Below are 26,032 nucleotides of genomic sequence, written 5' to 3' on the forward strand. Positions count from 1 at the left end.
AGGGCTTTCAAAAACCAATGTGTAGTATAACAACACACACACACACTAAAAATGCTATGAAATGAGAGTAACTTATGCTATTAAAAATGACGTTTTATATTTTAGGGAGTTGTACCCAGTCTTTCAATAAAATTCCCAGGATGGCTTACAGAATTTTAAAGCACAATAAAACAAATGTAAAACATTCAAATTAACACTAATAATAATAATAATATTGGAGACCAGTTCCCCCAGATTTCCGATGGTAACTAGCAATTGAAGGTCAGGTGTGTGTTTTCCCCCCAGATGGGTTGGAAAAGCAAATGAAATCCTTGCACTGGATTCTGGAGAATGTGGACTTCTTAACGAATCCCAGGTTGTTCTGGTTTTTTAGAAGCTGCTGAAGAGCCCAGCCTTTTTACTGGAAGTGCTTAGTTTAGAATTGCTTCCAGCTAATTATTGAACTTAAGGGATCGTGTCAGCAGCTGCTGCTTTTTCTGGGATTGCAGCATTCGGCTTCTTCATAGACGGAGTTGATCTCCGCAGAAACTCGTCACTCGTTTTATAATGTTCTTGTTGCATACAAACCCTCCGTTCAGATTACGAAGCAAGATGTGTGTGTGTCTTTTGTGTCACCCATGCTTCCGGGCATCCTTGTTAAAGTCTGCTGCACAATGTACTGTTTTTAATGATCCGAGATAAGCTTCCACTTAAGACATGCCAGGATTTTTAGATTAGTGAAGGAACAGCCCGACTAGGCAGTTGTTTGAGGAGGAACGCAACTGCTGAAAGCTGCTTTCAGATAATGGCCCCTTAACATGCCCTGGGGATTTTTTAAAAAAGCATTTTAAAATCCACCTGTGGATAAAATAGCCCATTGCAGATATTATTTCCACGTGGAACCTCAGCTGTGGGGAATCTTCGAGGGCCGAGATGGGGGAACCTTTGGCCCTTGAGATGCCAAAGCATAATAATTATCATCCTGCCTGAGCTGAGTGGGGCCTCAAAACATGCCCACCTGTGCCTGTTCATTGTGAGGAGAGATCAACAGTGGTGGATCGGGCAATATCTGGTTTTCAACATTGCAATGCATCACCAGCTAAACGCTGCAATATGCCGATATATCATGATGTCTGAAAGAAGGATGGAGCTACGTAGAAGCATTGACTGGTTTCATGGTTTTTCCCACAATGCGATTTTTGCATAGTGCTCCTACCCTCTCTCTCTCTCTCTCTCTCTCTCACACACACACACACACACACACGAGAAAGAGAGAGAGAGAGAGAGGATTCACAATGCAGTGGTACCTCGGGTTACAAACTCGGCTAACCCAGAAGTAGTTGCTCAATGTTGCGAACTTTGCCCCAGGATGAGAACAGAAATCGCGGTGCGGAGGCGGCTGGAGGCCCCATTGGCGAAAGCGTGCCTCAGGTTAAGAACGGTTTCGGGTTAAGAACGGACCTCCAGAACGAATTAAGTTCGTAACCAGAGGTACCACTGTGTACTGCCAAGTCAAAAATTATGAAACTGATATGATATGGACTTCAAAAAGGTTTTGGACAATATATTGATATACCCAGTGCTTTTTCTTCCTTAAAAAAAGGAAGGGGTACTCAAGAAAACCGCCATTTTATAGTTCAAATTGGGGAAAATAAATACAGTAAATGGACAAAAGTGCAAAGATTCACAAAATGTTTATGTGTATGCGTACCCCCATAATTTTTTTTACTGAAGATGCTTTTAAGAATACTAGCGTTCCTTGTATGCAGGTATCAGACAAAGAACTTGGAAGAATGGCACATGCAGAAAATAAGACAAGGATTCCAGGATAATTGTATTTCCTGATCAATCTGCTGGACTTTAATTTCTCATAATACGTCTCGTTTATATGATAAGTTGGTCTATAGAACCATATATTTTGATACGATCTTTTTGAATCGCGTTTAAAAAGAATTTACTTAGTTACATACAGCCTGTTACGTTGCTTGTGTTGCTATCCGTGGATTAGGCAAGGCTTCTCGCTTGGTATTGGTGTCGACATGCGATAGCGTTCTGGAAACCAAACCCATGTCACAGTTTAAGAAGATGACAACTTGAATGCTTGCTTCAGTATTTTTCATGCCCCGGTGGTGTGAAACTGCTTCATTTCATCTTCCCATTAATAGGAGAATTAGTGCGATGAAGCTGGCAGAGGGATGCGGCGGATCAAAACCAAGCAGGTAGGGTTACCGGTCGGCGATCTTGTGTTGAAATCTCCTTGCTCATTTGTCGATATTGTTCTGGGCCTATCGAAGGATGTGGCATGCAGGTCTGCAGCAGCCCAGAACCAGGAAATCCTATCTGTGCGACTCAAGGCCTGGTATCCAATAGTTGTTTCCAACCTCTCCACCTCTCGGCTTTCTCGTTTCGGGAAAGTCTTCTGAGATCTAAGTCTCGTGCAGTTGTATTGCCTCTGTCTATGTGCAGGCTAACGGCAATTGTAAGTTTGCAACTGAGAGTAGCACTGTGCCGATTTCAGGACCTGCTGGGGTAGAGAGCTTATGGTTACCACTTCTGGGAATTTTTCCCCCATGCTGTCATAAATGTGCTACCTGACCCTGTGTGAGGAGGCCCAGCGTGCAGAGTCTTGCACATGGAAGTTGGGGAACAGCATAAGCGCCAAGCGACGTGATCGAGTGAGTCGGAGAGCCATGGAGGATCGTGTGATTGGCGTGTGTTAAAAGAAAAAGGAGGTATGGACTAATCCAGACACAAATTGAGTAGATCTTGCCAAGTGCTGATTGCAGAGGATAAAAAGGAGGATGTGGCTGATAAATAAGCTATATAACTGAATCATCCTCTAAGTTACTAGTCACATACTCTGGAATGTGGTGATAAACAAGGATGAAAGGAATTGGTTTGTGTGAGATCAGGTATTCTAAGTCTGTTTTGTTGTAGAGGTTTCTTTGATTGTGGGTTTATTTAGAGGGGGTTATTGGAACTTGAATGAGCTTTTCTTTCTTTTTTTAATTAATTTGTATTTGAGCAGACTACACTGTTTCATTATACAGATTTAAGAGTCTGTGATTCTAAACGCACAGATGTACCATCTGGGAAGGCAAGCAACCGAAAGTAGCCCAGCTCCATATTGGAATGCCAAATTACCAAGGCTAAGCAATTGTATTACCATGCTGGTAAAATCCAGGTTTCACAAAGCATGGGGCTTCGAAAGGACTGTAATAATTTTTTTTAGAAGCTCAGAATAGATGACTTTGGTTGGTAGAGTAAAAAGGTAGTGAATTGACGAGGGCTGTTTTTTATTTGGCAAAGGCAAATGTTGCTCAGTCGTGCTGAGTAACATTTTGGAGGCTGTTCTCAGTGCCGGCCCTATCTTTAGGCAGGGTGAAGCAACTGCCCGCAAACCAGTTGCTCCTCCTCAGTTCCCTGAGCAAACCTGTCTGCTGGAGAACGAAGCTGTTTGTGTCGCAGATCTTGTCCTGCATCTCTATGCTGACCTCGCTGCTTTCATCAGGGGCATCTGAGGACATTTGTACTGTTCCCAGCGCTGAAGGAAGAGTCATTTGCCATTTGGCTTTGGAATATTGATTTGTAGCAGGAGGGAGAGCATCTTGGGGACCTTCCTGGCTATTCTGGTTCTGGCTTGATAACTATAACCATAACAGACAGTTGAAGAGAAAGTATTTCTTTTCAACAGTACTGTTAAGGTATAGCTTAACTTTACACTACCTTTGTGCCCTCTTTCCCACGCCAAACAACCTCCTTTTACAAACCCGCTTGTTCAGATTAAGTTTGCATTGTGTCAGATTCCTCCGGAAACCTCACACACACAAAAAAAGGTATTGTGTCGAGGTGGGTTAGGGACTGCCAAATCTGATGCCGTGTTTTACATCCGTGTTGTGGGAAGTGGATATATTTAGATTATTTTCTCCCAACTTAATAGTAGGTTACTCTGGCAAAAATGACAAGTCTGTACACAACTAAATTGTAGGTTAGCACTCCGAAGTGGGTTTTGGGAAAATTTCATTGGGGAACGGACGTTGAGCAAACTTGTATCGGAGACTGGATTCATGGCACAGTCTCTTTCTGTGCCCTCCTTCCAAACATTACAGGTCATGGGGTCTATCAGCACTTGAGAAACATTCCCTCACTGCAATGATGGTCGCTAGGATTTGAGACGAACCCTATCCCCGTGGGAACTGCTGGGAAGCTCGTTTTTTGTTTTGTTTTTTGTGAAGTGCAGGATTACTGCAGCCAACACCTCGTGCCATTTATGACACCACAACCCTTCGAGAGTAACCCAGCCGTGGAGGACAGAAAGTATTTTAAGATACTCCCTCAGGGGAACCAGCGCTGTTCTCAATCCAGACTCGAGCTGTAAAAGCTTAAGAGGGATTCCTTTGAACTCTGAGATGCCATTTCTCTTTGACAAAAGCTGTCAGAGGAAGCGTTGAACCAGCGGAGCTTTGCTTTCTGCACTTCCTCTCTCAAAGTTTCTTTAATGAGCGCTGCGTATATATATATATTGCAGATTTGCAGCAGCACCAGCTTAAAAAGAATGATTTCGAGGCGGGATTTTACCGCATGCCAGCAAATCCAGGTTGTCCAATCCAAGCAGATTTGGAGCTTTTGCCCAACAAATCTAGTCCCCAAAATGTTAAATTGTGGGTGAACATATCAGACGACACAGCGATTCTTCAAACAGCTCTTGTTTATTCACAGGCCAGAACAGAACTGAACTGAAGGGTTCAGCCAGCCTGCTTATATAGAGCTCCCCTAGAACGCAACAGTAACCATTTTCTGTAACTATCCAATCACTGAACGTCACTTTCAATCCCTTATTTGCATATGTGGACCTGAGTGAAAACTATCTACAGTATCCCCCATGCTGGCCCAGGGTGAGAACTTCAGTACATAACACAAAATATCAATTTCCCAGTAGGGAAATTGGCAGGAACATGCAGCGGAAAGTGTGGGATAATGGTGTGACAGAATGCTGTCTAACCTCCCTGCAAACAAATCAGGATGAATGTTCAAGAAAAAGGTCCTTTGGAAGCATCCAGACTCCCTTGCGTGAAATCCAGGATATGGAGCTAAATTTTGGGGGTGAAAAGGAGGCAGAAAGGAGCCCTTTGGCCAAGACAAGTGAGAATTGCAAGTAGCAAAGGCTTGGCTATTTGGGGAAATAGGACGCTGTTCCACCAACCCCTGTACCTACCTGGTTTCTTATTTACAACTACTCCAGAGGTTGAATGAGTTTGACCAAACTGCGGGAGGCAGTGGAAGACAGGAGTGCCTGGCGTGCTCTGGTCCATGGGGTCACGAAGAGTTGGACACGACTAAATGACTAAACAACAACACCTGAGGTTGTAAGCTGGCTGTCAGCTTCCTCCTCATTAGGCTCAGTGGGAGCCTATGGTTGAACTCAATAGGGAGGGCAGTGGCGGCAAAATTAAAATCGGTTATTTTTCTAGGGGGGGGGGAGTGCCGGAACTCACCGCCTCAAGTCGCCAACCCAGACACCGACGCCATCTTGAAACCAAAATCACGTGCCAAGATGCCGGGTTACACCATCTTATAGGGAGATTTGGCGCCTTCGCTCCTTAGCGGGGAGAGAGATGCACACATACAGTTCCTTGCCTTGGCCTGCTCTCCTCCTCCTTCAGTCATACAAAGCGCTCAGATCGGTGCGTCGCAAATAGTTTGAGTAACACAGTTAGCACAACCCTTCCGAGATGGCTGTGTTGCCCACACTTGCCTATTAGCCGGCTGCTTCCTTTTTTTATTGGCTCCTGAGCCCCCTACCCTTGTGCGTGGCACAAGATGGCGGCACAAGGCAGGTGCCAGAACTGTGTTCCGACACGTTCCAGCAGGAAAAAAGCACCGGCTCTTCCTGTCCTTGGCTATGGCTCTTTCTACTGTTGGCTTAGGGACGTGGGTTGCGCTGTGGGTTAAAGCCTCAGCGTCTAGGGCTTGCCGATCGAAAGGTCGGCGGTTTGAATCCCCGCGGCGGGGTGCGCTCCCGTTGTTCGGTCCCAGCGCCTGCCAACCTAGCAGTTCGAAAGCACTCTCGGGTGCAAGTAGATAAATAGGGACCGCTTACTAGCGGGAAGGTAAACGGCGTTTCCGTGTGCGGCTCTGGCTCGCCAGATGCAGCTTGTCACGCTGGCCATGTGACCCGGAAGTGTCTCCGGACAGCGCTGGCCCCCGGCCTCTTGAGTGAGATGGGCGCACAACCCTAGAGTCTGTCAAGACTGGCCCGTACGGGCAGGGGTACCTTTACCTTTACCTTTACTGTTGGCTTACTTGCCTTGCATCCTGCTAGTCCAAATAGTCACTAGTCGCCACTCACTGTAAGTTCTGCTGAGCCCCACCTCAATATACTCTCTAGACCCCTTGGAACTTAGAAGTGGCTTATCACAGACTTCCGTTAGGTTAAGCTGTTGCATTTAACAGCCCAGGTCTGTCCTCCTTTGCCAGTTTATATCCATTGCGGAAATGATCTATCTATAATGGACGAATGCTCTTTAGGCTCTGTAAAACCCAAAAAACCAAACTAGGATTTGCTAAATGTCTGGGTAAAATCAGCTCAGCTCTTGTAGCGATCAGTTTCTGGCCTCCTGCCCAGTACCTCAGGTTACATACGCTTCAGGTTATATACGCTTCAGGTTACATATGCTTCAGGTTACAGACTCCGCTAGCCCAGAAATAGTGCTTCAGGTTAAGAACTTTGCTTCAGGATGAGAACAGAAATCATGCTCCGGTGGCGCGGCAGCAGCAGGAGGCCCCATTAGCTAAAGTGCTTCAGGTTAAGAACAGTTTCAGGTTAAGTACAGACCTCCGGAACGAATTGAGTACTTAACCTGAGGTACCACCGTATTTTATTTTTTAGCATTTAGCCTCAGTGCTAGTGAATGGAACATTTCAAATATCTGTCTATTTAAACTAGTGGAGATCGAATTGCCATTGAGCAGACGGATTAAAAAAAGCACACCTTCTCCTTTATCTTTAATAAATCATTGGCAGGGTACAGTAAATGTTTGCTAAGAGTGAGTTTTCTCAACGTGGGTTCATCTTCACCTTGGAGATGTGGAGGGATCCTCTCGTTTTATATATTCTGGTCAGCTTTGCAGTTCTTATTATATGTTGTCTATGCCGTTGTGCTGCCTTCCATCTGCATTTTCCGAAACTTCAAAGCCAGGAGAAACCTCCTATCTCATCTGGTTTTAAATGGGAGGCAAAGTGGGCTACGAACAAAGGGTTAAGAAGCAAACATTACTTTGGCAAGAAATTCTTATCTGTCAAGGGGTGGGGGCTGTTGTTGGCTGAATTCTTGAATGTCTCATCTGTTCTGCCCCTCCTAATGGAAGGTTGAACGAGGCTTAAACGTCTAGCATAAAAGGTCTTAATTTATCCCTCTCGAAACTGACTCAAGCTCGTTCGCCAAGCAATACACGTGCCACCACAATAGCTGCCTTTTATTGCTGGAGGAAGGAGGTGCCAGGTCGTACATGGTTTGTTTGAATAATGGCATATATTGTTTTACGGTCTGTGCAGCTTGGCATAATTGTTGCTCCTGTCCCTCTCTGTTCACTATGTGCTTCTGAATCTCCAGTGATGGTAGAGGAAAGGTTACAGTGGTACCTTGGTTTAAGAACAGCTTAGTTTACGAACAACTTGGATTAAGAACGCTGCAAACCTGGAAGTAGGTGTTTCGGTTTGTGAATTATGCCTTGGTTTAAGAACATGTTTCGCTTCCTGTTGAGTGTGTTCCATTTGTAAATTGAGTCCCTTGCTGCTATGGGGAAGCGCGCCTTGGTTTAAGAATGCTTTGGTTTAAGAACGGACTTCCAGAATGGATTAAGTTCGTAAACCAAGGTACCACTGTACATAATAAAAACAAGAACACAAACACATTCAAATGGATGTTAAATCAGCCAGACGCATTCAAATAGGATGCTAATCAGCCCAAGGCATGGTTGCAGAGAAACATTTCCACCTAGCGCTTTAAGCTATATAATGAAGGCACCAGGCGGAATACCCTAGGGAGAGCATTCCACAAACGGGGAGCCACCACAGAAAAGGCCCCGTTCTTGTGTTGCCACCCTCCAGACCTTTCATGGAGGAGACGCACGAAGAAGGACCTCAGAGGATGATTTCAGGGCCTGGGTAGGTTCATAGGTGGAGAGGCAGGCCTTGAGGCATTGCAGTCCTGAGCTGTTTAAGGCTTTACAGGTCAGAAGCAGCACTTCAGAACTGGGCCCCAAAACTAATTGGCAGCCAGTGCAGTCGAGCCAGGATTGGCGTTATATGCTCAAATTGCCTTGCCCTGGTGAGCAACCTGGCCACTGAATTCTGCAGCAACTTAAGTGTCTGAATCATTTTCAGAGGCAGCCCCACATATAACACATTACAGTAATCTGACCTATAGGTTACCAGAACATAGACAACAATAGCTAGGCTATCCCTGTCCAGATAGGGGAGAAGCTGGGCCGTCAGAGGACCACTCCGTTGAGCCTCAGACATGGACTTGGTGCAGACCTTGGCTACCATCTGAGAGACATTGAAACAAAGCTGGCATGCAAGGAAGGAAGAGGGGACTGATACCAACATCATTAGGTCCTGTAGGCTGGCAGTAAGGTTCTGCATAGATCAGGAGCAGTGTTTGTGCTAGTACAATGCAAGAATTCTTGGCATCTTAGAGAGGCGGGAACATGCAACCCCCACAACTTTTCCTGACCGCACTGAGATAGTTGGAAGCAGTTGCAAAGAATCCTAGTTGTTGTTGTCGTTTAGTCGTGTCCAACTCTTCGTGACCCCATGGACCAGAGCACGCCAGGCACTCCTGTCTTCCACTGCCTCCAGCAGTTTGGTCAAACTCATGCTGGTAGCTTCGTGAACATTGTCCAGCCATCTCGTCCTCTGTCGTCCCCTTCTCCTTGTGCCCTCCATCTTTCCCAACATCAGGGTCTTTTCCAGAGAGTCTTCTCTTCTCATGAGGTGGCCAAAGTATTGGAGCCTCAGCTTCAGGATCTGTCCTTCCAGTGAGCACTCAGGGCTGATTTCCTTAAGAATGGATAGGTTTGATCTTCTTGCAATCCATGGGACTCTCAAGAGTCTCCTCCAGCACCATAATTCAAAAGCATCAATTCTTCGGCAATCAGCCTTCTTTATGGTCTAGCTCTCAGCTCTCAGGATCCTAGTAAGGGACCATAAAATCTGTGGCACCATTTTCCTTGGCGAGGAGCTTGTGAAACTGTTTTGAGCCCATGGTTTTGGTGATGTTGGCACACACAAAAACCCAGTCAAATGCCCTTCGTTATATTCCCTTTCTCCTCTCTCGTTATGTTAATTGATTGCAGACTTTAGCTTGCAGCCAAATATGTTTCCCAAGTTTGAGGAATTATCTGGGGAACAATCTCAGGGGAAACTGTTGGACCCCAAGTTTGCTCAGAGGAAGGTGGAGCGGGGCACTCATGGCATTTTCAGAAGAAAGCCATTGTTTCTGTGTTGCTTCCTGAGTTGAAAACTTGATCGCTGATGACCTCAAAAAGCGTTGGGAATGATCTCAGAGGCTTTGGTTCACCACAGAATCCCATGAAAGTCAGATGACCATGGACTTCTAAAAATACTTTTCTACACAAGGAGGAAAGAGAGGAGGGGTGCAGTTTTATAACTGAATGGTTCTCATGTGCCTTTTCCACAGCTGCTGTTTTGATAAAAGCAGTCGAGATCTTTCCAGTCCAACAATTTTCCAGTCCTCAGAAGTTTATCAGAGTTTCTTGGGTGACAAGATGAGTAACAGTAGGGAACCTTTTTATCGAAATACAGTTTTCCCCTAAAACACATCGTTGTAGTGTGGAATATGTACTTTGAGTTTATGCAGAGCAGTGGCCCAACAGCCTTGCCACACCAACTGATTTAGAAGAGAACATGGAAAATGTTGGAAGTCTTTAAGTCTAGGCAAATCACAAACTAGGAAGCAGTGAGTGGACAAGCTGGGAAGTTGAATGAAACCGGCTGCTGCTAGTTTGCAGTTTCTCCCTTTCAGTGCTGTTGACACTCCTCAGCATAGCTGTCAACTGTCCCTTATTTGGCGGGAAAGTCCCTTATCCCAGCGCTGTGTCCCGCTGCTGTCCCTTATTGATGATGTCCCTTAAATTTCCCGGGTTTCAAAGGAAGCAGTTCCTCTCCCTCCTTCCCTGCCGGCCAGGGAGGAGGGAGGCTCCAACTGTGTTGCTTGGCTGCATTGCTCACCCAATAAGGAGTCTAAGAACGACTGGGGGGGGTGGAGCTTGCATGCCTTGTGCCGATCAAATCGGCCGCATTGCCTAGGGACTCGCCTTTGCTCAGCGCTTCCCAGCGGAGAGGTGACGGTGGTTTTCCTTGCTGCATCCCTTTGCTGGGTTGCTGCGCTGTGGGAACCACCGCTTGAGGCTTCGTTTGGCTGCTGGCTGGGCTTTCTGCCTTTGGCTTGGGGGGGCTCAGAAGTTGAACATACATGTGCTGGGAAAATCCCTTATTTTGACTGCTGATCCCTTATTTTCGAGGCTGCTGGTTCCTTATTTTCAAATCTGTAAGTTGACAGCTATGCTCCTCCTCACCTATTGCCATGGGTGAAATCTCCAATCATACCTGCATCAAAACCAAAATTGCTATATGTTGCACAGACGCCTCTCTTGCCCACCACCTGAAATGAAAACAAAACGTTAACGTTGGTGGCAGTTGATAGGCTAGCAGTCACTACGGGGCCATTCCTGTGACATAATGAGATACCGATTAGCAGTCCTTACAGTGGTGCCTCGCAAGACAAAAAGAATCCGTTCCGCAAGTCTTTTCGTCTTGCGGTTTTTTCGTCTTGCGAAGCAAGCCCATTGACGGATTAGTGCTATTAGCGCTATTGGCACTTTAAGGGCTAAAAACGGCTTTTTAAGGCTTAAGGGATTAGCGATTCAGAAAAAGGGGTTTTGGAGCAAAAAAAAAATTTTCGTCTTGCGAAGCAAGCCCATAGGGAAATTCGTCTTGCGAAGCGCCTCTGCAGACGGAAAACCCTTTCGTCTTGCGGGTTTTCCGTCTTGCGAGGCATTCGTCTTGCGGGGCACCACTGTACTGTGTTTAATGTGTCAGGATGCATTGGAAAAGGGAGACACTGTAATTTCTGGCTTATTTTTATTGTCCTTATTTTTATAGCTGTTTTCCAGTCTGTAAATGGGCAGTATAACAGAGTCAGCCTCTTGTCTCTCCATTTCTTAATTGTACTCAGGGTGGATAAAAATCAATGTGTTTTTTTAATTATTTATTTAAATCAGTTTTTTTATTTAAATCAGATTTTTTAAAAATAAAATGCTTTTGGAGGAAAAATCTTTCTAAAGATAGTTTTCTGTTTAAGTTACATTATAGTCCAAAGGCCGTTCATCAGGAAATAAGGATTTGTTTTAAGTTTATCATGTGTGCTAAAACTCAGTCTAAGTTTTTAAAAAAAACAAGCAAACATTTAACCACATCAGTTAGCAAACATGGATACATATGCTATGATGTTATTGCTTTAGTTAAATAAATTGTTTAAATTGTTATTAAGGAAATGATTGTTTTTCTCCTTCCAATAAAGTACAGCAGAAAAGTTGTCCAAATATAAACAGTTATTAAACCTCACATTCATGTCATAATTATCTATGTATTTCTAATAGTATAACCAAATCTGTAACTTTTGATATAAGTGTAAAAACTACTCTGAACATTTATTATTATTCCAAAAATGAAACCACCCTCTGGTTGTAAATATTAAGATTATAACAGCAAGAATGAGTCTTTCTTTTTTTTTAAAAAAAAGATTTAAATCAAGTCTTACTGACTAATGATTTAAATCAAGTCTTGCTGACTCGTGATTTAAATTGATTTGATTTAAATAAAATCCACCCTGATTGTACTGTTGATATGCAAGCCACCTTTTGGCATCCTTGGGATGCAGTGAGGTAGCATATATTGGACGAAAATACCAGCAGCCCTCAAGTAGTAAAGGTAAAGGGACCCCTGACCATTAGGTCCAGTCGTGACCAACTCTGGGGTTGTGGCGCTCATCTTGCTTTATTGGCCAAGGGAGCCGGCATACAGCTTCCGGGTCATGTGGCCAGCATGACTAAGCCGCTTCTGGCGAACCAGAGCAGTGCACAGAAATGCCGTTTACCTTCCCACCAGAGCAGTACCTATTTATCTACTTGCACTTTGACGTGCTTTCGAACTGCTAGGTTGGCAGGAGCAGGGACCGAACAATGGGCACTCACCCGTCATGGGGATTCGAACCGCCGACCTTCTGATCGGCAAGCCCTAGGCTCTGTGGTTTAACCCACAGCGCCACCCGCATATATGGGACGAAAATACCAGCAGCCCTCAAGTAGAGCTCAGTTTAATTGAAAGGGGGGTGAGGAGAAAAGACTGAAGCTTGTCTGGCTATCTGAAGTGGCTTCTTGATATGGTGTAACTCTACATAAACCTATTAAGTAACAACACTTTTACCCCGGTAGACTTGCAGGTAAAGGTAAAGGCAAACAAAAAGCAAATGAGTGGATGTCAAATTGACCACCAACATGCAGTTTTTATTCATTCACGTTTTGTCTCTGAACTTTCAGGACCATGAAGTCTCCCGGGAGAACTTTCAGCAGGAAGAGCTAGTGGACCAAAGGACCTCCTGCCGCTGTTGAAATCCACTTTTACCTTGGATGTACCAGGGTATTCTAGTGCCTGATTGCTTGCTATAAGGAAACTTGAAGACTATAAGACATGTCCATTGCACTCAAACAAGTTTTTAACAAGGACAAGACGTTCCGCCCCAAACGGAAATTTGAACCCGGGACCCAGAGGTTTGAGCTCCACAAACGAGCGCAGGCCTCGCTGAACTCTGGGGTGGACCTGAAAGCAGCTGTGCAGCTGCCTGGTGGAGAAGATCTAAATGACTGGGTAGCAGTTCACGTGGTGGACTTTTTCAACAGGATCAACTTGATCTATGGAACTATCTGTGAGTTCTGTACGGAGAGGACCTGCCCTGTGATGTCGGGGGGCCCCAAATATGAATATCGGTGGCAGGATGATCTGAAGTACAAGAAACCTACGGCGTTGCCAGCACCCCAGTATATGAATCTCTTGATGGACTGGATTGAGGTGCAAATCAACAACGAGGACATATTCCCTACTAGTGTAGGTAAGTTTACACTTGTGTCTTAAGAATCGCATGCCGCACAACAGGTTCCTCTTAAGACTTGTCGGATATGGTGTTTGGCTCAACCAGCGGCCTACTCTTCAAAATCCCTCGCACATCCCTTATTTGAATCTCCGTTGGGTTTCCAAGTCTCCCCACACCTTGCAAAGCCCACCCAGAGGTGCTCTTTTCAGTCGCAGGTTGGAACAAAAACCATGTGGTGGGCTTTGCAAGGCCTAAAGAAGCATGGAAAGCCGGCTTTGAAGGAGAGGCATGTGAGGGATTTTGATGGGGGGGAGCAACACACCTATTGGTCATGTGATGTCACTGTGACACCACATGAGCGACAGATGGGTTGCCTGAAGACCTGTCACAGTTGGTCTGCAGGGTTCCAAAAAGCTGGTGTAAGATCTTGGTGTCAGGGGTGCGTGCAGGAACCAGGCCCTGTGACCAATAGGACTTTGCAGGACTGGGGCCTTCCTAAGTTTGTTCTCAAGAGGCAAGGCACGGCCACACAAGTGAGGCAGATAAGTAACTCACAGCACCTGGTGGCAAGAGCTGGGAAGGGATATAAGGTCAGCATTTCCCTTCAGCTCTTGGCCACAGCAACACGCTTCCTGCCTTGGGCTTCTTGCTTCCTGATCCTTGAACCTCGGCTTGTTGACTCCCTGCTTCTTGATCCTTGGACCCCTGACTTTGTGCCTCCTTGCTTCCTGACCCTCGGACCCTTGGCTTCTTGACTCCTGGCTTCTGGATCCCCGTTCCTGCTCCCACCCTGCCATCTTGCCCCTGGTCCTGACGTCCCCTGCCAGAACTTCGATCACCCGTGAACCGGACCGTGACACTTGGTTGATAAAGAGGTGTGGAGAACTTGAATGTTTGCCATACTTTGAGGGACATTTTGATTTGTCTCAATACAGTTGTACCTTGGAATCAAACATAATCCGTTCTGGAAGTCCCTTCGACTTCCAAAACGTCCGGAAACCGAAACGCGGCTTCAGGTTGGCTGCAGGAAGCTCCTGCAGCCAATCAGAAGCCGCAGAAGCCCTGTGGGACGTTCAGGTTCCAAAAAAAGTTCGCAAACCGAAACAGTCACTTCTGGGTTTGCGGATTTTGGGAGCCAAAAACATTTGAGAACTAAGCTGTTCGAAAACCAAGGTACGACTGTATAAGCATTGTCCAACTGTGGGTTTTGGAGTTTTATGGACCAAGCTACCCTTCCTTTGTATGTACTTTTAAAGTTTAGTTTTGAGATTTACATGGATATACAGGTGACCCTCAACTTACTCTGGGGTTACATTCTGGGAATAGTGCTGAAAGGCAGTGTTAGAAATCTGCCAGGCCCAAATTTTAAACTAATGTCTATGTAACCTGGCAAAGTGAAGAGTAACCTTACTGATTTATCAGAAATATGTTATAGTGTGTTTGGGAGAAGGACGACTCGCAGGTGGGATATTCATGCCCTTGTGGCTTGTTGGATGGATTTGTTAGGAGACACTTGCAGACAGCAGAAGCTACAAGGAAATGCCAGAAACGTTCTGTTTGTTTGGATGAACAGGTGGAAGCTCTGTTTCCCAGTGATTGCTCTGTTTCTTTTTGTTGTGCGTTCATGGGAAAGGCAACAAACTCCCTTGTTAGAAATTCGCCAGGCGCCAGGCGCGTTTTGCGACTGGTACCGGTCCAACGGCGACCATTTGTGGATCTCTGGATTGCCAGGTTGGCGACTGGGGAAAGCAAACTGTCACTTGGAGAAGGACCTGAAAGATTTTCCTTGAAGCTTGAATTTCTTTTATTTGGGATTGTTTTATTTGATGTTTTAATGTGTTTGTAAACTGTTTTGAGATTTGTTCTTTAAAAATACAAAGCAGCATAGAAATGATATGAATAATAATGATAAATTCCACAGTCAAAAAAAGAGGCGTCTCTACATTCCAATGTGGCAACCGTAACTTGGGTTTAAGATGCCATTTGGTGATTAGATAATATATCTGAGCTACTTATGGACGTATCAGTGCTTCTGAAAGCAGTAGATGTCACGCAAAACCCCATCTTATTCTTAGCAACCAGGACATCTTAGACTAACGAACAGGGCAAAGGCCCCACATGTGAATGTCGGCCTATAAGGGGCAGCAGCAACTCCTCTATATGTGCCTGAACTATTTTGTCGTAAATTTCCTAGTTATTTGCCATACTTAAGATGCTCAAGATAAGCAGGTGTGCATATCTCTACGCAAGAAGGAACATTTTCCAGAATATTATTTGCGGTCTCCCTAAGCAATTGCCTGCTTCGTTTTGTTCCTAAATCCCTGTAGTGTCTTTGTGAGAGATTGATTTCTTGCTGCCCCTTTCGGAACGAGTAGCTTTAAGGAGCTGTATCTTTCCCAGCCTGCTCCGTCTTGTTCCAGGACAAAAGCCAAGAACAAAGAAATCAATACATGATCTCCTGCCAGCTTCCTCTCCCCTCGAGTCTGTTTCATCTCTGAAGGCAGCAGTAATAGCTAGAGGAAGGAGTTCCTTCATCAGCCTTGGGCAAGCAGGAACAAGAGTGTCACTACTTTAAAAGACGTATCTGTAGCATGGGCCTAGCCAGGATTTATGTTTTTTGGGGGGGGACAGGACACCCACCTGTCATCATCCTCTGTCTGGCTCTGCTGAGCAGATTCGGAATGAAACATCTCAACAGCAGCTGCTTTGAATTACTTTCTTTTGACTCCCAAGTGCTCAGAAATACCTGTAAAAACCTTCCGTCGTTTGAAAACTAGGAAGTTAAGTGAGCATCAAGTAGTACCTCAATTAATGAGTATATTTTGCAAAATCACAAAGAACACTCCTTTTCCCCATCTTGGTTTTTTAAAAAAAATCTAAACTGAAACAAGTTTTATTGGATTTGGTGAAAACCTTTTCAGCACTTCCTTCTCAAATTCCTCCTTTCCCCCATACATACATACATAGTTTTTCCCCCACTGTTCACTAGTTACTTCTCCACCAATTTTACCTAAAAGAAAAGCTACTGTTTTTTTCACAAAAACTACCTCCATCATTTCCCCTCACCCCTAACTCATTATAAATCATTTCCCAGAAGTGATCAAGTCACTTGTTAATCATTTCTTTCTTTGGGTAAATGAAACTCCTGTTTATCTTGCAGGAGAATACTGCCGGTGTTCCTTTCGCAAGCACAGCCCTGCTGTTGCAAGTGCAAAGAGATAGAGGCTGCTGAGACTTTCAGATAATGGACTTACAGTGGTACCTCGGTTTATGAACTTAATCCGTTCCAGGAGTCCGTTCTTAAACCGAAACCATTCTTAAACTGAGGCACACTTTCCCTAATGAGGCCTCCCGCCGCCAGTGCCCTTCCACCGTTCAGCTTCTGTTCTTAGACCGAGGTAAAATTCGCAAACTGGGACACTACTTCCAGTTTTGCGGAGTTCGTAAACTGAATCGTTTGTAAACAGGGCTGTTCTTAAACCCTGGTACCACTGTAATTCCTGATTTCACTGAGCTCAATGCGGGGATGACCTGGAAGGTGTTGACAGGAATGGTGCCCCTCTTGTACCTTTGGAAGGGTATACCTTTTTTTTTAGGAAGGAGAGGGCTTGGCATGGAAATATCTGACCCATGACCTGGCATGGCGTCCTTTTGGATCCCATAGTAGTTGCAGCCAGGGTGATGAGGCAGCAGAATCTGCCAAATTGGTCCTCAAAGTCTTATGCCAAGGAAGTGGCTGTAAAGTTCTCTGTGGGCCGTTGGCCTTGGGAATTATAAAATGGACAAGTTGTTACCAAATGTGCCTCATCAATCAGGGATGGGGACCTTGTGGCCAATGCGGCAACGAGACATTCCATTTTGGCAACTGCACCCTTGGTTTGAGGAGCCACGGTGGTGCCTAGCTTACTGTATATCTTGAGTTTCTAACGCTTCAAAAAGGTATTAACGAGGAATGACTATCGGGAGTGGCGTGTGAGGGTTAAACCTGCCCCTGTGGCGAGCCTTGCCCAGTGGGGCATGAGAAAACAGCAGGAATCCTTTTTGAACCTCTGGTGGGTTTCCAAGTCTCCCCACACCTTGCAAAGCCCACCCAGCGGTACTCTTTTCAGCCTGCAATTTGGAGGGTGAAACAATAACCTTGTGTTGGGGTTTGCAAGGCCTAAAGAACCAGACCGATACAGTCGGTTTAAGAACAGTCCGGTTTAAGAACGATTTGGTTTACCAACTCCGCAAAACCTGAAATAGTGTCCCGGTTTGAGAACTTTACCTCGGTCTAAGAACGGAAGCTGAACGGTGGAAGGGGACTGGCAGCGGGAGGCCTCATTAGGGAAAGTGTACCTCGGTTTTGGTTTGAGAACTGGACTTCCGGAACAGATTAAGTTTCTTAAACCAAGGTACCACTGTAGTTCCATCTAGCTCAGTGTTCCCTACACGGAATGGCAGGAGCTGTCCAGGCACGAGTTTCTCGTACCTGGTGATGCTGGAGATTGGATGCTGGGACCTTCTGTATGCAAAGCAGGTGACCTGTCCCTGAGGCCAATTTGCTTCACCTGTCCCTGTCCCTCTTTTCATGGATGTGGCAGCTCCTTTGTCTCTGGAAAAGGACTTCCCCCACCCTCACTGCAGCGGATGGTGTGAGAGGCAAGGACTTCCCCAGACTGTGTATCACAATGGGTCAACATGGTAACTTTTAAGAATCTACCGTATTTTTCGCCCTATAGGACGCACTTTTTCCCCTCCAAAAATGAAGGGGAAATGTGTGTGCGTCCTATGGGGCGAATGCAGGCTTCGCGCACCTCTCCGCAAGCAGCGGGAGCGCTCCCGCTGCTTGCGGAGAGTTGCCTGCATGCTGAAGCCTGCCCGCGCTGAGCTCAGCGCGTCCAGGCTTCGCGGACCTCTCAGCAAGCAGCGGGAGCCAGCGCTGGGCTCCCACGGCTTGCAGAGAGCTGCCTGTTTGGGGGCTGGGATCGGGGGAAGCTCGGGCTTCCCCTGCTCCAACCCCGCGCCTGGGGGGGAAATAATTTTTTTCTCTTTATTTCTCCCCAAAAAACTAGGTGCACCTTATGGGACGGTGCGTCCTATAGGGCGAAAAATACGGTAGTTGTGTGGCTGGGTGCCTAGTTGTTAACAGTGAATTGCAGTTTGATGCTGCGTGGTGTTTCAATGCAGCACCCCCTAATTTGATTCTTTTGGGGAAGCACGTGTCTGTGTTTGTTTGCTGGATTTGTGCTCCATTAGCGAATGGACTTTGCAGAAGGAAAGCCGGCGAGGAATTCACAGAAGCCGTAGATGTTTTCTGGGTTAATCTTATTAAAACCACCCTCTTTAATTTTGCATGCATCCATGCACGGTATTTAGAGGAGGATTTCAAGAAACGCAGTTAAGTAGGGCTTTGGTTAAAGAGTCTGTTGCAAAGGGGTGGGAAACAATTTCAGGGAAAGCACAAGCCTGCTTGGACAAATAGCTGCCCCCCCCTTCCCATTCTTCTGTGCCTTATGATGGATAGTATTATGGGATTGGGTGATCTTGGGGATTACCCCTATAAAGTTGGAACCTGGAACCTAAAACAGTCTATAATTCATTATTGGATTGCTCTGCAGACCTCCTTAGAATTGAACACAAGCATATATTTTAAAAAGCTAAATGAACAAACACCACTTCTGATTATAAAAACATGTGATTTCTTATGTTTCGTATTTAAAAACATTATTCAGTCTCTAGATTATGGGTGCCTCAGCAGAGGAGTAGAGGGGGAGAAGAAATAGGGGCAGAAATCAGGGACAAACTGCGCCCATTAAGGGATGCAGCTTTTCCCCTCGAATTAAGGGACAATACCATATTACAAGGGATGGATGGCAACCCTATCCTTCAGTACAATTGTGAACAGTATACCCTGAGGGGAAGAAATCATGAAAAGCATCATAAGGAATGCCATCTGTGGGATGTGATACATAAGTAGCAGTCAAGTACTACATTCCTTGTTTTCCTAGAGAGGACGTGCAAGGGGATGTTTGGTCCAGCCTGTCGGAACTTCCTGTTTCCTCCTGGACTGGGACATACTTCCTTTGCATGTGACTAGAGGTGGGCGCGACCTTACCTGTGCAGGTAACAAAACCACAAGGCATGCAGCCCTCCTCCCTTCTTTTCCATCTTCCCTTCATCGTGTGAACTGCAGTGACTGCCAGTCTGCAGTCGCTGGGATTAACCCCTCTGTTTGGAGTATATCCACATGTATATACTTTGTAATTAAGTCTGCCTTCTGCAATCCAACTGCAATCTACCTTTATATACTTTATACAAGATTGTGGCATGTCTATTCTTTTAAGAGGAATATATGGGAACATACCAGGAACCTAATATTGAGAGGCTTAAGCAAGCCTGCAACCAGCTACCTGCTGTGTGTTTAAAAGGGGAATGCAAAACTCTGCTAAGTTCTAGAACTTGCTAGCGCAAGTTGGGAAGGATATTAATAAACAATATATCCTCTCCTGCCTCCCTGGACATTCCCACACCATCTTCTGCTGGTGGGAGGAGTCTGTTTTTCTTGGACATTCCTTACAGCTGTTTGACTCCTCTTGGTCCCTTGATCAAGGATGATATTCATGACGGTTCAACCCGCACGCTGTCTTTGGGCTCACCATTCAACACTGAAGCCCTTGTGCATTTTGATAGCTAACAATGCCAGGCTGCGTTGTCTTGTCCCTGAAGCAATTTCTGTCAGCGCCTTATATTTGCGAGGAGCCTGTTCCGAGGAATCAAGAGAACACCTTCTATCTCCCTCTCATTGTATCCAAGTTCCATATTTCCTGTATTGGAACAAGAAGCTTATATGTTCTCATTCTACCCTCCACCCCCCGTTTCTGTTATATGAAACAAGCCAGAGTATTTGTTAAGGCCAGATGTCGCAACACTATTTTAATCATTATGTCTAATTACAGTTAACTTCCCCCAGCAGCCTCACGTGAGCTGTCTGGATTTAGTGGACCAAATTTTACTTTGCTAAACTGAAAAGATAGATGTGTGCCAGATAAGTAAAGAACTGGAGCCAATTAAAAATTTTCCTTTTGGAAAGTTTGAGCCTGCTTACCACCCTAACTGAATTAATTAAGAGACAAGAAGCCGCTTTCCTTCACATAACAACCAGCAAGTGTGTGTTTTATCTATGCACGTGTGCCTTTTTGCAAATGCTACACCTCAATATTTGTCAGTGATTCATCCTCCTGCATGGCAGCTGTTCTGATGCATGCAAACAGTATGGAAAAAAACCACAGTGGGTCCCTTCCTCTTCATGCAGTGATCATAGCTATTTTTCTAGAAAAAGTGATGCCGGAACTCGCCACGAAGTGCCACACTTTTAACATTGGCTGTGTGTGCCGGTACTGAGTACCATTGAGTGCCACCAGGAAAAACCCACTGGCCAGAAACCATATTATAAGTGCTGGAACTGAGTTCCTGTGAGTTCCATCTGAAAAAAAAGCCCTGCCATTGACCATCAAACGAGTGCCCCGGGCCCCCAAATTTGGGTGCAAACCAGCACCCGTGCATCTGGGAATGCTATTACATAGCATTGTTACTGGTGGGATATTTTCCACGAAAGTGGCCACTTCCAACAGATTGCAATGCTTTCCCACCCCTTTGAATTTAACACAAGATTTATCTTACTTTGTTTATTATTCCATGGAAATGAGAGCTATTCTATTAGATTTCCACAGGTGGCTTTTATACTTGTGCGAAAGCTCCAACAGAATATGGAAGCAAACAGGGAAGTGTCAGGAAACGGAGTCAACAGCCGTGTGAATGCAACCTTAATGCCATTAGAGTGTTAGTTACAGGTAGGTAGCTGTGTTGGTCTGCTGTAGTCGAAACAAAATAAAAAAATTCCTTCCGGTAGCACCTTAGAGACCAACTAAGTTTGTTACTGGTATGAGCTTTCGTGTGCCGTGCCCTCAAAGTCTCTGAATGTTTGCCCCTCTCCCCTTTGGTATAGGGTGAATTTTGTCACACAAAATTGGGGAGCAGATTTTTGTCTCAACACGAGACAAGCCCCCCCCCCCTTAAAATGGTAATTCAGAGAAGGCTCTGAAACTGTTAAAATCATTTGACACCTAAACAAAACACCCCAAAACCTGCTGGGTGAAGGCAGAAAGGAATGGCTGAAGATCTTCTGCTGCCAAACTGCTGGCATGGGAACAGGGTCGTCTTTTGCAACGAACTCCATGAGGAAGAATAGAGAAGACACTGTGAGGAAGGCATATGTGCAATGGGGGGGTTGCAAAGAAACGGCTCACTCTTGCTGAACCAGTTTGCCTGCTATTTCCTTGCGCCTGGGGATCACTTTTGCCAGACCTATGTAAATTTAATGGGCGCTTGTCTCGGCTGACAATTGAGTGCCTGCTGGAAGAGGAACAAGATAGCGCAGCTCAGCAGATGCCAGAGGTTAAAAACACGAGGGATGGAGCTACAGAAGAAGAGCTAATTTCAGCAGCCCAGCCGACTGCTTTCTTCCACGTCCCACCATCTGGCAAATGGCAAACACCCCGCTTCATTTTATACCGCGTCACCCTTTCATGTTTAATTGGTGCTCTAGCCTTGCACAGATGAATTCCATAATCTGCAGGCAGCGCTTTAGACAAGACTCGCTTCTTGCAAACTCAGTGGGTGTCAGGAAACATAGGAACGTAGGTAAACAGAGCTACAAGGCTTTGTGGGGTCCCTGATATAACCAGGAGGGTCTCTCATCATCGTGTTTCAACTTAGGGAAAATAAAACCCAGAATCACCCCCATTTTCCTCAGTATTTAGCCCATGTACAGAGCCAATGCACACCCGTAATATGAGTCATTTTTAAGCACTGGCTTTTGCTGTAACACCTCAGAAGTCATTGTTCTTTTACGCCATAGCTGTGGAGAATGTGTGCAAGCCACAAATGTGTACAGCAGTGCCTTGGTTCCCAAATTTAATCCGTTCCCGGGGGTCCGTTTGATTCCCGAAACGGTCAAAAACCAAGGCGCAGCTTCCGATCGGCTGAAGAAGAAGAAGAAGAGGAGGAGGAGGAGTTTGGATTTGATATCCCGCTTTATCACTACCCGAAGGAGTCTCAAAGCAGCTAACATTCTCCTTTACCTTCCTCCCCCACAACAAACACTCTGTGAGGTGAGTGGGGCTGAGAGACTTCATTGTAGGAGCTTCAGACCTTTGGCTTCCAAAAGCCATTTGCAAACCGGAACACTCACTTCCAGGTTTGCGGCAATCGGGAGCCAAGCCGTTCGACTGCCAAGGTAGCACTGTATTTTTGAATTAAGGACAGGGTAGGTTTTCACTTGCAAAAATTCTGACACCTACTGCTGAGTAGCTCTGGGCATGTGTGAAGTGCCTCTCCTTGCAAAGAATACAATTTCTTTTCCTCTCCTGTCCAGATGCGCTGTGGAGACCAGTATCCTATGCCTCAGCCAGCAAACGTGCCCCCCAAGAGAGGTGACAGTGGGGTGCAGAGGCAGGCAAATTCTTGTTGAAGAGTTTCTGCTCTGGGCTGGCAAACTTGCCTGCATCGCAGCCGAGGGTCTAACACAGAGAGGTATCCTTTCGCTTGCTTTTTTTTCTTTGCAACTGGTGCAGTGCAAACGCAAAGCAAGCACCAAGCAGTTGCTAGGAAATGCCCCAGTCGACGTGCTGGATTCACGTAATTAGCAGGCCGTAACGTGCCATTTTGGCTGCCCGGGGTTTGTGGATAGCGGCACATGGCAAACAAACCTGAAGCCATCCTCCTTCCAAAGGGAAGACCACAAGAGTTAGAAGTCTGCAAGGAATGTTTGCAAGCTTGCCTGCCAGCAGATATCTGTTAGTCACATATGCCACATCGACAGCCAGAGAAAGAAAGAAAGAAAGAAAGAAAGAAAGGTAGCAATTTACTTCCAGTACATAGAAAATACTGGCTGTAAAATTGCCCCATTTTCCCATATTTTTCGCTCTATAGGATGCACTTTTCCCCCTCCAAAAATTAAGGGGAAATGTGTGTGCGTCCTATGGAGCGAATGCAGGCTCCTTGGCTTCAGCGATAGCAACACGAAGCCTCTGAAGCGCAGAGGGAGTGCTCCCTCCGTGCTCCGGAGGTTACGCGTTGCTTTCGCTGAAGCCTGGAGAGTGAGAGGGGTCAGTGCGCACCGACCCCTCTCGCTCTCCAGGCTTTGGGGATAGTCACGTGAAGCCTTTGGAGCGCAGTGGGAACTCGTGCTGCGCTCCGAAGGCTTCGGGTTCCTTTTGCTGAAGCTGGGAGAGCAAGACTCTCCTGGCTTCAGCAGAGAGGGAGAGCTGCGCAGCGCCCCTTCAGCGAAGCGGGAGGAGAAATGGAAGGGGCTCCGTTTCTCTTGCCGCTTCGCTGAAGGGGCACTGAGCAGAGAGGGGGAGAATTTTTTCCTCTTGTTGTTCTCCTCTAAAACAAGGTGCGTCCTGTGGTCGGTTGCGTCCTATAGAGCGAAAAATACGGTATATGGTTATCAGTTCTGGATCTGTCAGAGTCTTTTTCCTTTTAGAATTGCATCAAAGGTCCAGCTTTACCAAGTGCACCTTTTCCTCATCATTTCTGAATTTATGAAAGGACCCTCACCTGGATAAACCCCCTTCTCCTCCCCCTTCCCACCCCATCCTAAGGGCATTGTGCCACAAACCTTCCAAGATTTGAAGCCAGGAAGACTTCTGTTTCAGCATAATTTTTGCCATTAAAGATAATTAACCTGTGTGCATTTTATTTAGGGCATTTTCAGCGCAGCTGGGAGTTTTAAAACAGAACAGGGCACTCACCTGTAGCAACCTTGTCTTGTCAGGAATGTGCTTTGGGTTGTTTTTTTTTTTTTTTTGAAATAATTTTTATTAACAGGCCAATCACATCACATTGTTCAAATCACATTAATTCCAAATTATACAGCCAAATTTTAAAATTTTTGGGGGGTACCCATACATCAAGCTCAGCACGAGTCCAAAATTCCAGATGACTCCAGACATCACTTATTTGCTGCTTTTATTAAACAGTTCCATCCAGTTCGATTTGGATAGATCTTTATTACCTTCTTTCTCTTCTTGTTGTTATCATTTATTCCTTTCTTTGCGATCTCTGATGGTTTTCACAAACAGATTGAAGATTTGGCGTCTCTGTGTGGGTTTTGTGCTCTTCCAAGCTCAAATTATTCAGGAACGACCTCTGTTAGTCTTCGGTCGGTCCATTATTTTCCTCCGGCTAGCACAATAAATCAGACATTATCAGGGGCTCTGTCAGGTCAAACTTGCATTCCAGCCTTCTTTCTTCTTCAAAATCCTGAATCTCTTCCCCCTCGTCTGTTCTCCTGCCAGCCTGTCTTTGCGAGACGCCATGTTTTTTTAACTGCGTCATAGGAATTTTCCTCCTTCTCGCCTTTCAATCTTCTCGTATTGTAGTCATTTCCCCCACACAGTTTTAAAGTTCTGTTTATGTTTTTTTTAAAACGCGACGATCTTATTTCTTTCTAGGGTGGAGGATTATTGTAGTCATATCATGCAAAGGAATTTAAGAGAGTTTTCTCCTCCACCCCCCCCCTTCGTTCCAGCCTTACGTTCTCATGGTGGTAATTCATCAAGAGATTTACTTATCCATCCGTCACTCCCGATCACAGAGATGCATCAGTCAGCAGTCCTTATCTCGAGCCTTACTTGATATATGTGCTTCAGCCTTCTTCCGATCCGTTATTGCCAATTAGTCCAATTATAATTCCAGGCTGAAGCAACCAGCACGCGCTGATTGGAATCGGCGTCGGGAAGATCTGATTCCATCGAGGGCTTTTGCCAAGTGTTCCACACCCCCGTCTCTCGGATCAGGGGGTGCATTATGAACACCGCTGGCAGGGCAGTCCCCCCCATACCCTTGGGGGGGCCAGGAAGGCTGCCAACTTCCCATAGCAGCCCTTTAATACCTCGTATGGGTCAGAGAGATGTTATTGTCGGCCATCTTCCAACGCGCCACCTAGTGGCCCCCGTGCTTTGGGTTGTTTTGGTTCATATCCAGGCCATTGCTGACTGCAGAGCCAACTTTTTCTTGCATGCCAGTATTCCTTGTAGCCTAAAAAAAAGCAAAGGGTGAATCTAACCTCATCTGCCCCCCCTCCGAAAAAAACAACAACCCACTTCCTTGGATACAATTCTTAGGTGTGTGGTTTAAAAAAAACAACCCAATTTTAATTATGAAGAAATAAAGTAATACATTAAAAAGAAAGAAAGAAAGAAATACAAAAATACAATGTAATATATTCTCATAAATTCTTATATAAATATAAATGTGATTATACATACACTAGTGGCCAAAATTGTGGAAATTTTTTGGAAAAAGTGTATTTCCAAGGTTTGATAGCTCATAACACCACTTTTTTTGGAGAAATACCATAACCATTGATATATAATTTTATGGTATTACTCCAAAACAATAAGTGGTGTTATGAGCCATCATTGCCAAAAACAAGATGACACCTGATTGGCTTTCTACAAACACTCCATTTTCTGGTTATTTGGCTATAACTTTTGATAGAATACAGATAATTGGACAAACTTTGTTGCATTACATTCTTCATTAAACTATCTCTCCATTGATATAGATTTTTATGGCATTAGTCCAAAAAATAAATACATGTAGTTATGACCCATCAAACCTCGGAAATACACTTTTCCCCAAAAAGTTTCCACAGTTTTGGCCACTAGTGTATGTAGATATTAATAGCCTACTATATTTTGTATAGTCTCGTTCCAAATGTCATATTTATCCAAGCAAAGTCTACATCTGTAAGCAGTCTGTTCAGAAAACTGTGAGTGTTGTCGAATTGTCAACCTGTTGATTAAAGGGTATCGTATCTTTATTCTTCCA

General features: G+C 45.3%; 1 protein-coding gene and 1 long non-coding RNA gene across 4 annotated transcripts in view; both read left to right on the top strand.

Moving 5' to 3' along the window:
• MOB3B (MOB kinase activator 3B) overlaps positions 1-26,032 on the top strand; it is a 97,728-nt gene that overhangs the window by 34,668 nt on the left and 37,028 nt on the right. For all 3 annotated transcript variants that reach the window (XM_083420751.1, XM_083420753.1, XM_083420752.1), the window contains exon 2: positions 12,603-13,171. In XM_083420751.1, coding sequence (XP_083276877.1) covers positions 12,754-13,171 — 418 coding nt within the window. In that variant the 5' untranslated portion in view covers positions 12,603-12,753. The remainder of the gene's footprint in view (positions 1-12,602; positions 13,172-26,032) is intronic.
• The window catches only part of LOC310668043, a 94,650-nt gene that overhangs the window by 31,590 nt on the left and 37,028 nt on the right, over positions 1-26,032 (top strand). The window lies entirely within an intron of this gene.

This window comes from Podarcis tiliguerta, assembly GCF_965153285.1.
Source record: "Podarcis tiliguerta genome assembly, chromosome: 17".
NCBI classification, from domain to species: domain Eukaryota; kingdom Metazoa; phylum Chordata; class Lepidosauria; order Squamata; family Lacertidae; genus Podarcis; species Podarcis tiliguerta.